The sequence below is a fragment of the Lolium perenne genome, chromosome 6, assembly GCF_019359855.2.
Source record: "Lolium perenne isolate Kyuss_39 chromosome 6, Kyuss_2.0, whole genome shotgun sequence".
Lineage (NCBI taxonomy): Eukaryota > Viridiplantae > Streptophyta > Magnoliopsida > Poales > Poaceae > Lolium > Lolium perenne.
In genome coordinates this window covers 93937609-93950968 of record NC_067249.2, presented here as the reverse complement: position 1 = coordinate 93950968, position 13360 = coordinate 93937609, and the positions used below count along the sequence as shown (strand labels likewise).

The 13360-nt window shown below is 43.8% G+C and overlaps 1 protein-coding gene across 1 annotated transcript; it reads right to left on the bottom strand.

The window, feature by feature from the left end:
- Nucleotides 1–7020: 7020 nt before the first annotated feature.
- On the bottom strand, nucleotides 7021–12863 carry LOC127344940 (vacuolar protein sorting-associated protein 29). The gene is made up of 3 exons (XM_051371322.2): nucleotides 12592–12863; nucleotides 10250–10387; nucleotides 7021–7547 (listed from the first exon to the last, which is right to left on the bottom strand). Exons 1-3 carry the CDS (start codon nucleotides 12721–12723, stop codon nucleotides 7251–7253), a joined length of 567 nt encoding a protein of 188 aa, XP_051227282.1. The 5' UTR covers nucleotides 12724–12863; the 3' UTR covers nucleotides 7021–7250.
- Nucleotides 12864–13360: the final 497 nt, after the last annotated feature.

Here is a 13360-nt window from a genome sequence, read left to right as displayed (position 1 = left end):
CCCTCGAACGCCGCAGCCGGTAGGACGAGATGTTCGTTCGCCGCCGTGCGCTGCGCGCGGAGTGCGTGAAGCGCTCCCGCTTCGACGACGGCGTCGGCCCTTCCGGTGGCCAGTAGTACGCCGCGTGACTGCGAGTAACCGAGGCCGGTGTAGGCCGCGCGACGGCGAGTATGTACGGCCGTTGTAGTTTTAGGTTAACTCGACTAACCATCTCTGTAAAGATGGTCCTTTTGGCCAATCAATAGTAATGAAAAAAATCTTTTACTGACCTAGTCACTGCCGACCGGGCCCGGATGCACCCAACGCGGACACTTTTCGCGTCGCGGAGCGTCTGCAGAGACGCAAACCTAGCGCATATTTGAGCCAGGTTTGCGTCTCCGCGGACGGCCCGGTTACTTTGCGTCGCTCCGCTGGAGCAGGGCCCAGACACATTTCCGGTCACGGCGGATGAAAACGGTCGCTCAGCGTCCGTTTGCGTCGCGCCGCTGGAGATGCCCTAAGGGTGATAAGAAAATGGGGAAAATGGACACAACATATCGAGCCGACCAAGAAGATTATCCACCTTTGGAAATGCACGAATATGCCCTAAGAAAATATTCCTTCCGATCTAATTTACTACATCACAGAAGAAGTTAGACAAACTAGTGCTCGCGAGGACCGGTCTTAGAAGGGTCGTGAGTAGAAGATAACACGGTAGGGCCCTCGGGTTTTCTACCAGGAACCTTTACCGTGTTTTTTTAAAAAGACTAATAAAACCCAGCTTTATAGATAAACCCACAAACGGCTGTTTTGATTGACACACACAACAGTTTGATCACCTGGATCCGCTAGGAAAGCAAAATCGTGTTCAAAGATACACACGAGTAAAATAGAAAAAGAAAGATGCATCACATCAGCTCTAAAGCGGTGATTCAGGTCCTTATCCTCGCTTTTAGCCTCCCAACCTCGCCCAACTTCTCATCCAGCAAAATTGTATTTCTTGGTCCGATCTGAACTCACCAGCACTGCATGTGTAACGATAAGTGAAAAAAATACTATCAGCCTGATGTCCCAAGATCTTCCTTTCAACAATTAGTTTATTACGGAAAGGGCCGGCCCTGAGGGGTGGCAGGCGGGGCGGCCGCCCCGGGCCCCCGAAGCCCAGGGGCCCCAGCCATGCGCACATATGGAAGGCGGCGCCATTAGAGGCAGGTTAGAGCTTTTTCTCTCGTCCAGTTGAGGGAGACGAAGCGAAAACGTTACTCTCGTTTTGAGGGTTCAGCGAAACGCTGCATCTTTCTGGCAGGTTGTAACTTGGGCCTGTTAATTTTTCTCTTGGGCTTTTTATCTTCTGGTTAGATACGTGATGATTGGGTGGGGGCTGGTAGGACAGTGCATGGACACAATAAACGTTGCACACAATTGAGAGTTCTTTCCCTAAAAAGTTAAAATTGAGAGTTCTAAAAAGTGTACACAGCTGAGAGTCCTAAAAAAAGCACACAATCAAGATATTTCCTGTACTTATTTTCCCTTACAACAATCACGTTCCATACTTGAGAAAAAAAATCCATTCCAACCCTCACCGATAGCTCTAGTTGTTGCCAAAGGCGGAACAACCAATCATAATGTGATAAACACATCTACGACATAGCGCGGTAAATATGAGAGGGCCCATGAGTGAAGGAGGTGCGCGAGTGAGACAATGAATGGTTGAGTGCCCATAGTGGTGGCAGCATATGATAGTCCGGCAACGACTGCATTGCCTGATTTGAATTGAAGTTTATGATTCAGTTGAGATAACAGTTCCGAGAGAGAACAAAAAATCTAAGTTTCCATCTTCTTTTTTTTGGTTTTGTTTGATCGTTCTTGGTAGCATCCCATCGCTAGCCTTAACACAAACACGTCGAGAGGAGACATCGTAGCGCCCATGGGGCACCTCGACAACACGAATAGTCCGAGTTGACAAGATAACCTGTAAGAGATATATTGATATACCATTACAAGCGAGTTTACGAAAATTGAACACCATATGTATAAATTGTTGGATAGATTTTTGATGCACTTTAAATGTAAAACACCATATATACTAATTATTTACCGTGTTTGTTTTATGGGGCCCTGGGTTCTAATTCCGCCCCGGGCCCTGAAAATCTCAGGACCGGCCCTGATTACGGATGTTTCAAAGTGTACATCAATGGTCGTGAAGGTAAAGCAAACTATCCTACTCCACAAAGTTTTTGCATGAAAAATCAACTTGTCATTTGGATTGTGTAAAAAGACAAATTTTAGTGCTAAAAATAAGGCTTTTTGTGAGACTTGTTTTGTCTTTTTTACATCGATCACAAAAAATATTTGTTTTCCGCGAAACTGCACGAACGCACATAGATTGTTGAGATGTACATGGGAAATTTTTTGTTAGATTTTTTTGACAATTATAAATATATTTTTTTGGGTGGAGGGAGCATATGCACCCAAGAGCTAAATTGAATTTCCGCTATGAAGGTAATAACATAGAGTAGTAACATGTGTATGTTACTATCTAATGTTATTCCTCACTATGACTAGTCTAATCTTTACTATTGGAGAGGAATTGCGAGCGGCGAGCCCTTGCAACTTTGCCACGTGGTAGGTTTTCTTTACAATTGCTATCCATTGTACGGCACTATAAAATTCGACGGTCCGTGTCGTGGCCTACCAACTCTCTGAGGTTGCGGGTTTTTTTTACAATTGCCATCCACCACACATATAAAATCAGATGGTCCAAGATGAGTTTGCTCTGCAGGACAAAAACAAATTCAGGTTCGTTCAATAGCATTTGCCTTATATCTAAGAGAGTGGTACGATCAACCTTGCGTTGCAACTTGTGAGCACGGAGGCTCAGTTGTGGAAGGTAAGTATGTGTTATCATCGTATGTATCATCACCATCTTACCATCGAAGCTTGTCATGACTCGCATTACTAGGAAAATATATTGAATCTCGGGTGAATTAGGACCCTATTTACCCTTACAAATATAAAGGGAGGTCTCATCGAATCAATGATCAATCTGATTCAATATTTCTAAAGGAGATTTTTATTTTTGGAGAAAAAAAAGCAGCCGATCTACCATCCAATTAGATAAATAGAAAAAGTTTGTGTACATAAAAAAGGGAGTACTTACTATCTCTTGTCAGTAGTAAAATTTACCGTGCAGAACCTCGGGCAGAATTCAGGGATGGGGTTTTGAGTTTTTACATCTTTGTTGCGAGTAAAATTGGCCGGGTGTGCTCCTGAATTCGTACCTACCTAAACTGCAACAGTGTGGCGATGGAGACTGGCACCCTCGAGTTGGTACGTGATGCCTACGGGACACAGGGGCGAGCCTGCGGCCATTGCTGCTGTCTGCTGCTCCCTGGCCTGGCCTCTGCAGTCTGCAGTGCCGTCCAGCGCGGCACGTGCGGGCTCCTTTGCAGCGTGCGAGGGTAGCGCGTTCCGGCGCACGGCCCTGTCGGCCCACACAGTTCCAAAACACTGACGCTATACGGACACTAGGACCCCAGTCATTCCGTGTTTTGCTCCTGCCAGTAGGCCATCATGTCTTCTACCATAACAATTTTACCAAGACAATCTAAAAAAAACAATTTTACCAAGACTAAGTTAGTTTCTAGTTAACCATAACGTCAACGTGTCACAATTTTTTAACAAACAAGATATATTAATATTTTAAAGATACTAATTACACCTAGCTTCTGCACCAACCAAATATACAGAAAAACATTAAAACACAGAAAAAAAAAAGAACCTGGCACAGAGATCACATGCGTGCCTTTAGAAATTCCAAATAGTAGACAACATAAGATCAGTCACTTGTGTCTCATACCCCAATTTTATTTGTGCCTATAACGAGGGATGTTACTTCTCTTTTCTCCAAATCGGTTACAAGAAAAATGATTGGAGACTTTCCATCCTGACCGCAACCCCTTGTCGAGGTGGTTTACGCATGTTTGGTTCACAACATTCTTAAAAAATAGGAAGATGGGAGACACAGAGTAGGATAGGAATGCATGTACAAAACAGAGGATTGAAACACATTTTTTGTGTGTGGTAAACTTGGTTGCTCGATTTACATGAATTGGAAAAAAAACATGTTCCTAATAAACATGGTTATATAAAAGTTAAATCACATGGGAAAGTATAATTAGGTGTTATGTCAATATACATCAGTCTCATTCTTCGCCCATAGGCATTTAAAAAAAGATCCATGTGGATTGTACAATTCCCATATTGTTTCTTTGAAACTTGATTAATGGAATTTTTTGCATTATTCTTTTGCTCACTTCTTTTGAACCAAAGGGATGAAGGGTGTTACCACAGAAATAGTTTGTATTCCTATGGCATCATCTACTTCTCCCTTAGAACCAAACAAGCCCTTAAAGCATCTCCAACAAGCGCGCTATATAGGCATGATGTATAAAAACCACCGATATGCAGTGCGGGGGAAATCAGCGCTCCAGCAGGCGCAGCAAACGGCGCGGCGCTACAAAAAAATTTGGGCGCGCGGCATTTTGCACAATCCGGAGCGCCATATGTGACGAGTCGGCTACAGCGCGGCAACGCTCTGCGCACGGGCGAAAAGCCAACGGCTGGAAAATTCCCCTCCCCCGCGCCCGCGCCCCTCATTTCCCCACCGCCCCGCCACCGCGAAATCCAGCCGCCTCCGGTCGATTCCACCGCCGGTCCCGCTACTGCGCGCCACCGCGCGCCACCGCGCCGTAGATCCACCTCGCCCGCACCTTCACTCGGCAGCAGCGGCCGGTCCGCCGCGCTGCACCGACCGCGCCACCGCCAGCGACGGGCAGTAGCCGGTGCTTCTCCTCCGCCTACTCCTTCGCGTCTCCGTCGCCGTCGCCATGTCGTTGTCTTCGTCTTCAAGCTTGCTAACAACATGGCGCGACCATGATGCTCGCCGATTTGCTGGCAAGGTACGCACCTCCGCCGGCCGGCCTCCATGATTTTGCTCACTGATTAGCTACTATAGTTGTAGTTAAGTAATTTCATATGTATGTTTGTAGAGTTCATCATACGATTCATCGGATGACGAGTACGACCAAGAGGAAGAGGAGAACATATCGCTACTATTAGCATACCGCGCCGTTAAGAAGCCAAAATTTGGTGGATCGGTGTTCGGTAGACAGAAGTTGTGGAGAGAAAGGATTGAAGGCCATGAGAAGTTGATGCAGTCGTATTTCAATGAGAATCCGATATTCCCCGAAAGCTATTTGCGGCGGCATTTTCGGATGAGTATCAACTTGTTCAAGCACATCACAACGGAGGTGACCAAGTATGATCGGTTCTTTGAGCAAAGGAGAAATGCCGCCGGAGAATTTGGTCATAGCACATATCAAAAGGTGACCGCCGCCTTGCGTATGTTGGCATATGGTATACTGGCGGATCTAGTTGATGATCATTTGGCCATGGGAGAGAGCACTTCTATCTTGTGTGTGAAGCGCTTTGTCGTTGCAATTGTCAATGTCTTTTGCTCCACATACTTGAGAGCCCCCAATGCTCAAGACACTGCAAGGCTTTTGGAGATCAACGCCAACCGGGGGTTTCCCGGTATGCTTGGTTCCATTAATTGTATGCATTGGAGTTGGAAGAATTGTCCAGCGGCATGGCATGGACAATTTAAAGGGTACAAGAAGGATGCCACCATAGTCCTTGAAGCGGTCGCCGACCAAGAGACTTGGATATGGCATGCATTTTTTGGAATGCCCGGGTCTTGCAATGACATCAATGTTCTTCAACGATCACCACTAATGACAAGACTTGCAATGTGGGAAGGTCCATTGGTGGAGTTTGAAGCAAATGGCCACAAGTACAACTATGGCTACTTCCTCGCCGACGGCATATATCCAAGGTGGCAAACATTTGTGAAGCCGATTATTCAACCAAGAGGTAAGAAGCAAACCCAATTCCACAATGTACAAGCGGCGGCTAGGAAAGATGTAGAGAGAGCATTTGAGATTTTGCAAGCGCAATTTCCCATTGTTAGAGGGCCGGCTAGATTTTGGGACCAAGAATGCCTTTGGTATATCATGACCGCTTGTGTCATCATGCATAACATGATTATAGAGGATGATCGTGAGAAAGATGTGGATCATAACCACTACGAGTTGATGGGGGTTTCCGTGCAAGTGAGGAGGAACGCACATAGGATTGCCCGGTCATTGCCTCATACCATGCCATTCGGTGCAACGACACACATGATGAGCTTCAAAAAGATCTCATGGAAGAATGGTGGAATTGAAATGGACAACAATAGTTACATACTTGTTGTATTTGTTTGAAAACTATGTGTTGTATTGTCTCAAAACTATGTTGTATTGTTGTATGTTGGTCTCTAAACTTGTTGTAGTTGGTGTGAACAATTTCATGTACTTGTTGTATTTGTTGTGAGCAATTTATTGTATTTATATGGTACATTTTATTTGTGAATTTTATATGGTTGTTTGATCTTGTTTGATGCATAGTTGTGTGTGTTTGTTGTTTGCGCCGCGCTGCGCGCTGCAAAATGGAGCATCCGGCGGGGCAAAAATCGGTCCAGCGCGCGCCATCCTTTTACAGCGTGGCGGCAGTGTGGTTTAGCGCGCCCGATGGAGATGCTCTTAGGGTTGGGATGGATGGAGATGCTCTTAGGGTTGGGATGGGATGTCTTGATTTACACTCCTGTTTCTAAATACATTGTATATTAGCTTTGGTTCAGGTCAAACTCTGTAAAATTTGACTAAAGTTATAAGAAAAGTATAACTATAAGAGTACATTTCATGACATTCTAACGATATTTATTTGATATTGTACATGTTACTTTTTTAACATATTTGGTCAAATTTTACAAAGTTCCACTTTAGCGAAACTATACACAATGCATTCCCAAATAGAGGGAGTAGTTGATATCGTGACTGAATATAGGTCCAACACAGCTAGAGATGGTGATCGAGATAGTCAGATTTAAGGACCTCCGGTTTCGCTGTTTGGCTTATTATATGAGAAAGGAACAGCCTCTGTACAATCTTCCGTTCATTCTATCCACTTTATGTTCAAACTGAGAGGCCACTGGAAGCCTGGTTTTTCTTAATCGACAACAAACCCGATAGCAACTTAACACCACACTCCTCTGACAATCCCATTCACTAATCTGTAACCACAGCCAGTACAAAAGACTAACAAGATCTGCAAGAAAGGAGGGAAAGAATAACAGACAGGCTATGGATCTCTGCCATGGGCAGGTGTCATCAGCCATGCATCGTCGCGGTCTTCTTGAAGTCGATCTTGTCGACCTTCACCTCGCCGTCAATGAGCTCATACACGTACACAACAACACGGAGGCCGTCGATGTCCATGAGCACAAAGCTCGGGTTCACGTCATAGGTGATGCTGCTGTAGGCGCCCGTAGCAGAGCCAGGGTTGATGACGACGCCCCCCTCGTGCTTGTAGGCCTTGAACTGGTGGGTGTGCCCAGTGACAAGGATGTCCACATCCAGTTGCCGCTGGAGCATCGCTAGGGAGTCCAGGTCGCCCCATGGAACAACCTGATGATGGTTGTTGATAACCACCGTAGAGTTGAAATGGTTAGGAGAAATATTCCAACGACAATCAACAACAGAATGCACAATTAAAGACGGCAGTTAATATGGTACTGATAAAATGGAAGTCATTTACGAGTCTAATAGTCTATCAGAATTTGAAAAATACATTGTTCACAAGTTGTTCATTCGGAGATCATGTTCAGTAGAACATAATCTGGTGCAGAACATGGTGAATGCAGCAGCAGACACAGTGAACCAACTATCCTGACGCTGCAAAAGGTCAAAGTTCAGGGTACTGAACATGCTTGATATCCTCAGGGAGAGGGTATCAAATCACTTTATGGATATGATCGTCCAACTAGCTGCAAAGGTATGTGCGTACATTCATCACTCTCTTTGCTTTGATGCAAATATAGGGCGCGGCAATCCATTCATCACACTCTCTTTGCTTGGATGCAAATATAGGATGCGGCAATGTATGGAGAGAAATATGTGTGCACACTCATTCACCCCAACTACTCATGTCAGTGCTAAACCACATGGCATCCATCACTAGTTCGAACTTTCAAAGACACCTTTTTTCTTTGAATCAACCCTGGGTCATTTGGGCACTGCATCAAGGGTGGCCACATTCAACATCTCAATCATGGGGTTTCGCCTGGTAACAGCATATGTTACTGTTTACACTCTACGAGGCTCGGAGAGCAGCAGTTGACCTAAACGACATCTGATGATATGGCATAGATATCTATGTTTAACAGTTATAAGCACCTGATCCTAATAGTTCTGGAAACTAAGAAAATTGTATTGCCACAACAGAGAGGCAGAAGAAAGAGGAAGAAAAAAGGCGTTAAATACTATCTTTCAGATAATGTAAACTCAGATTAGTAAATAAAGTATTAATCCCATAAATGCACACACTACAGTGCACAAAGATGTTGTTTGGTATGGACATCCCCAGCATAATACCATTTTGTTGGTATTTGATTCCATTAGCCATGTTTCAGCTTGTTATACAGGATTCTAAAGTATTTCCGAAAGTGAACCAAAGCATCAGCCATTGCATTACCAACCAACCCCAAGTCCCCAACCCTTTTGCAGTTACGCTAATAGTAAAACTCTTGAACAAAACAGCGCCTACCAATAGTCCCAGCAACAGACCATGCCAGCAACAAAAATGACAACCATCTTGCAAATGATTATAACCTTAATTAACAGATTTGTGGCTCATTTGGTTCGTGTTTCGCTACTTACTACGGATCGGATTTGATGGGTGTATATATCTATGGATCACATACCAGCAACTGGTTCATGAATCGGATGGTTCCGATTCACTAGTTTGATTATCTACAGTTAACAAGTTCTAATTATGTTTTTTAGGAAAGTTCTAAGGTCCAATAAATATTGTGGTTTTAAAATTGAAGTATTCTCAAGAAGTGTGGTTTTTTTTTTGGAAGTATTGGAGAAAGAGGTCTGACCCTGTTTTCTCTGAAACTGAGAAAGGAGAAAAACTGTGGTATTTGTTACCCAGGCATTGGAATACTTTGGTTTTGAAATACTTCGGTTTAGAAAATACTGACCTACCAAACAGAGACTAACACTTAAGACATCGCCTCATAAATAGATCTACATAGCGCAATTAGACCCAATGGCCTCTTGATGCGACCTGCCTTTCACTCACGCCCTGATTTCTAGTCTGCTGCTACTCCAATCCCCACTGCAAAGCTGCCCGTTCCTCTGCTTCCTCAACCTGCTCCGCTCCCCAGCTTCTTCAACCAAGAACTGGCGCATCGCTCCCAGCTACTATTTCCTGCCATCTCTCTCATTTCTCCCTCTCAGCCCTGCTCCCTAACGTGGTCCCTCGCCATCTAGCTGCCGCACTAGGTTAGCGGCTACAAACTAATGAATTCGATGTTGGCGATTTTCATATTTTCAGGTTTGTTTGGAGAACAGCGATCGCACAACGAATCCCTTCCAATCTGTGGCGATCTGGAATCCTGGTCTAGATCGGGGCTCAAATGCAATCTCTTTAGTGCCACATGCAGAGATATCACGTGCAAACAGCCCTCCTGGTGGAAGGGTGCAAACCATGGTAATCAACATGAAAACATCATTAGAAAAAGTAGTGTCTCTAGGCACCTACATATCTTTGAAATATCTAGTCCAACCGCCATCAGTGTAAGGAGAAATAAAGAAGATAAGGTAGCTATGAATTGTGAAATCTGATTTTCTTTCTATAAACTGACAGATGGCACCATCGTGGTTCAGGAATATAATGTTTCAATTCTAGGAAAATATTAGAAATTTACCAGTATTAAGTACCATAAAAAAGGCTTATCCCAGGTAAACAACGATCTTTCCGATATGCGTGTGGCAAGGATATAAGAACATTAGGAAGAAATATAAGATTCATTATCTCCCTCAACAGAGCTGAAGGACACTGGTGATTAGTGGCTAAAGTGATTTCGTCCTCTACTGTGTACTCCAGTCTCAGGAATAGTGAGAGAGCAGCAAGACATATCAGAACAGGAAAAAGCAGCATAATTAATCAGGTTAATGAACATGTCCTCACGTGAAGCGAAGTCGTGACACAATCAAAACGGATTTACATGCCAAGTAGCACATGTAACACTACTATGCATGATTTTAGTCGGCATGATAGATATTAATAGAGCTAAGAAAGTTAATCTGGTTTTAAAGCAAACCTGATGACCATGGCATAGCCCTAGCTTGAACTGACCGATTGTAACAGTTTTAGTCTCTGGGTAACGAGCGTCCTCATCATATTCACCTCTGGTAATGTGGAGATCAGGGCAAAGGCTTTTCAGGTAGTCGTGAATTTCCTAGAAGAATGTTGAAGAATTTGTGAGTTAGTACTTCATAGAAACAAAAACTACAGTTCATACAAGAGAACATTACTTAGGACTCTGTTATCAGGTTAGTGCAATACCAAGCCCCACGAAAATAACAACTCAGTAGAGGAAACAGTAGAATATCAACTATTCCATCAGAAGGATTGCTTAGCAACTCATCATACAAAATATTGAAAAGTGACAAAATATGTTGTGAAGTTGAGCATCGTGACCCAACACTTCGCGGGGAACGTCCATAACCCTGTAAAACACATCAACTTCCCTTTGTCCTTACATCTTTCCCTAGATGTCAATTAAATTGCCACGTAGCCATACTTCCTGTTGTTTGATCAGAATTAATATAGCACTAAGGCATAATATTACATTCTTACTAAACAGGTTGCATTAAGCCATTAACACTTTTATTTGGCATTCTAGAAACAGCATCAGCTTCGGAGGCAGGTGCAAGTAGGTCATAGAATTTGACAATTGTTCAGATTCAGCGAGAGTCTCACGTACAGTTCCTTTGAGAAGGGTGTGATCAAATAACTTACTTAGCTGGTTCATTACAAGTCACAATCACACCCATTGGCTTTTTTATGAACGTATGTAAATCTTGTCAAATATATATCCCCCCTTGCCCTGGAGCAAATACCACAAACACACCACAAACAACGAGTATCTCCAGTTATCCACACAGCATAAATTTCTGAGGTGAGGCACACACTCTAAAGACGTCATATCCTGCATCAATAACATATCATGCTTACTACATGGCATGCTCTGTTTCCATGGACATGTGAGCGCCAGAGAGAACTGAGTATTGGGTGATTAAAGAACCAACCAGACCAAATATTAGAAGGCACTAGTTTCGGCTCAAAAAAACATGAGATACAGGTAAAACTTAACGATTTTAATGGGCCATATAAAAACTGTAAAGCACAATTAATCATTCAATCACAAAAAATTATCAGCATCCAGGCATGGTGGAGTAACATCTGGAATTATTTTTCTTAAAATAAGTTACTCTGAGCAACCAGACAACAAATAAATTTATGATAAGTGAGCAGTAAGAAGAAAGTGAAATGATGAATTAACATATCACAGTTGATCATTTGGAGCAAGAAAATACATTCAGGCTTAGTGGAGCAAAAAATGTCTTATATGTGCTTCAATAGAGAAATCAGTCAATGGCCTTTAAATACCACATATGTTTTGATCAAAGAAAACCTAACCACGAAACTATTCCACAAGCAAACAACAATTTTGAGTGTTCATATGATTTGTTGTATTTACATTTAGAGATTTATATACGTAAAAGATCAGCATACAAATGTTATAAGCAGAGCCACCATTTTGTGAATAAGCATGATACTTTCAGAATGAGAAGAGACATAATGATCAAAAATTTCTCCCACCGCGGGCGTGGTACTTACAGACTAAAAATGACACTAGTAATGACCCAACTAAACTACAGTTTCTCATATTATGTCCCTTAGTTGGCACCATAAATATAGAGTTTCTCTTAGGATACGTGAGCCCATTAATCAGTTAGATGTGCGCTTTTGAGTTTTGACAAAGTATCAACAGTGGGGAAAAGGTTGAGACTTTCTGTTAAGAGGGCCAGAAGGGTAAAAGTAAATACTGAGAGACAAATCGGCCACATTAACATTGTTGGTCTCAACGTAAAAGGGGGCATTGACTGTACTCTAGTGCACCTAACCAAAAGTATCTCCAGCGTACTCTGATAGAAGACTTTAGCTCGCTACCATGTGGTGGAGAATTATTTGTTTCCAGAGCACTACACGTAGTAACTGTTGTCGGAATTGATAAGTGTTAGACATATTCTTTGTATAGTTTAGGGCATTGCCAATGTTGAAGCAAATGGCATCCATCAGTTATCAAGTGGTTCAGCCAAAAGCAAACATGATCTACTTCTTGGTGTCCCATGTAATCTCAACCCACCCACCACTAATGCCCAACCGAATCATACAGACAAACAAGCAATTGTGAGCTTACTCGAGCAATAATCAGCTCGCAGAAACCAGTATGGGTGCAGGTGATCCCGAAGCAACACCGAACAACTGAGATGCTAAGCATGGTTTGGCGAACTAGTCAACCAGATTGGAAACGTAACGACCGACAATCAATCGCGCATCGAGCAGGGATCGCGGGGAGGGGAGGGACCAGCGTACCTTGATGCAGAGGTTCCCCGTGCAGATGATGTGCTGGATCTTGCCCGGCACGAGCATGGACTTGAACTTGGCGGGCAGGTCTGGCGCGCGGTGCGGGATGTGCAGATCCCCCAGCGCGAGTACCAGCACCATCGGATTGGATGATCGGGGGAAGAAGGAGATCCTGAGCACTCGGCCCGCGCTGCTCTCCTCGAACTCGCGATGATCCCACTAATCCCTAGGACGAGCAATACCGCGATCTATGTTTCCTTCCTCCTCCCCTCTCTGGGAACGTTAGATGCGAGGGGAGGACGACGAGCACGTGGGGGAGGGAAGTGCTCCGCAGGGCCCACAGGGCAGCCTCTAGCAGAACCGGGTTACTGCCCTAACCGGCGCCCCTAAATTGACCCCAACGATCAAATCAAATGCATAAAAGAAAAGAAAATAGAATTTATAAACTAAACAAATTTTATTCTGATTTTAGGTTTTTTTACATCGATTCACATGAAATTTAAAGAAAATTTAAACAAACTAAAATAACCTATATCTAATGGCATTTGTCGAAGGCGCTCCAGTCCATGGCGGGGCCGTTGTCCGCCCCGTCGCCGTCGTTGTCCTCCATGTCGATGTCGTCGTCGTCATCTCGGTCCCAGAACGACGACAAGAAGCAGTAGTTAGACTCGTTTGTCGACATCGATGATGGCACAACTGTCCTACACCGACCACCACTTGGCGAACTCCTCGTCGGTAGCCGCGACGATGTTCGTGGACAGCAACATCGGGCTGGCAA

Coding starts and splice junctions, on each gene's coding strand:
- LOC127344940 (XM_051371322.2), bottom strand. CDS start 12,723: ATGGTGCTGGTACTCGCGCTGGGGGATCTGCACATCCCGCACCGCGCG. Junction 10,388..12,591: donor CGGGGAACCTCTGCATCAAG/GTACGCTGGTCC, acceptor ACATTCTTCTAG/GAAATTCACGACTACCTGAA. Junction 7,548..10,249: donor GGCTATGCCATGGTCATCAG/GTTTGCTTTAAA, acceptor AACCATCATCAG/GTTGTTCCATGGGGCGACCT.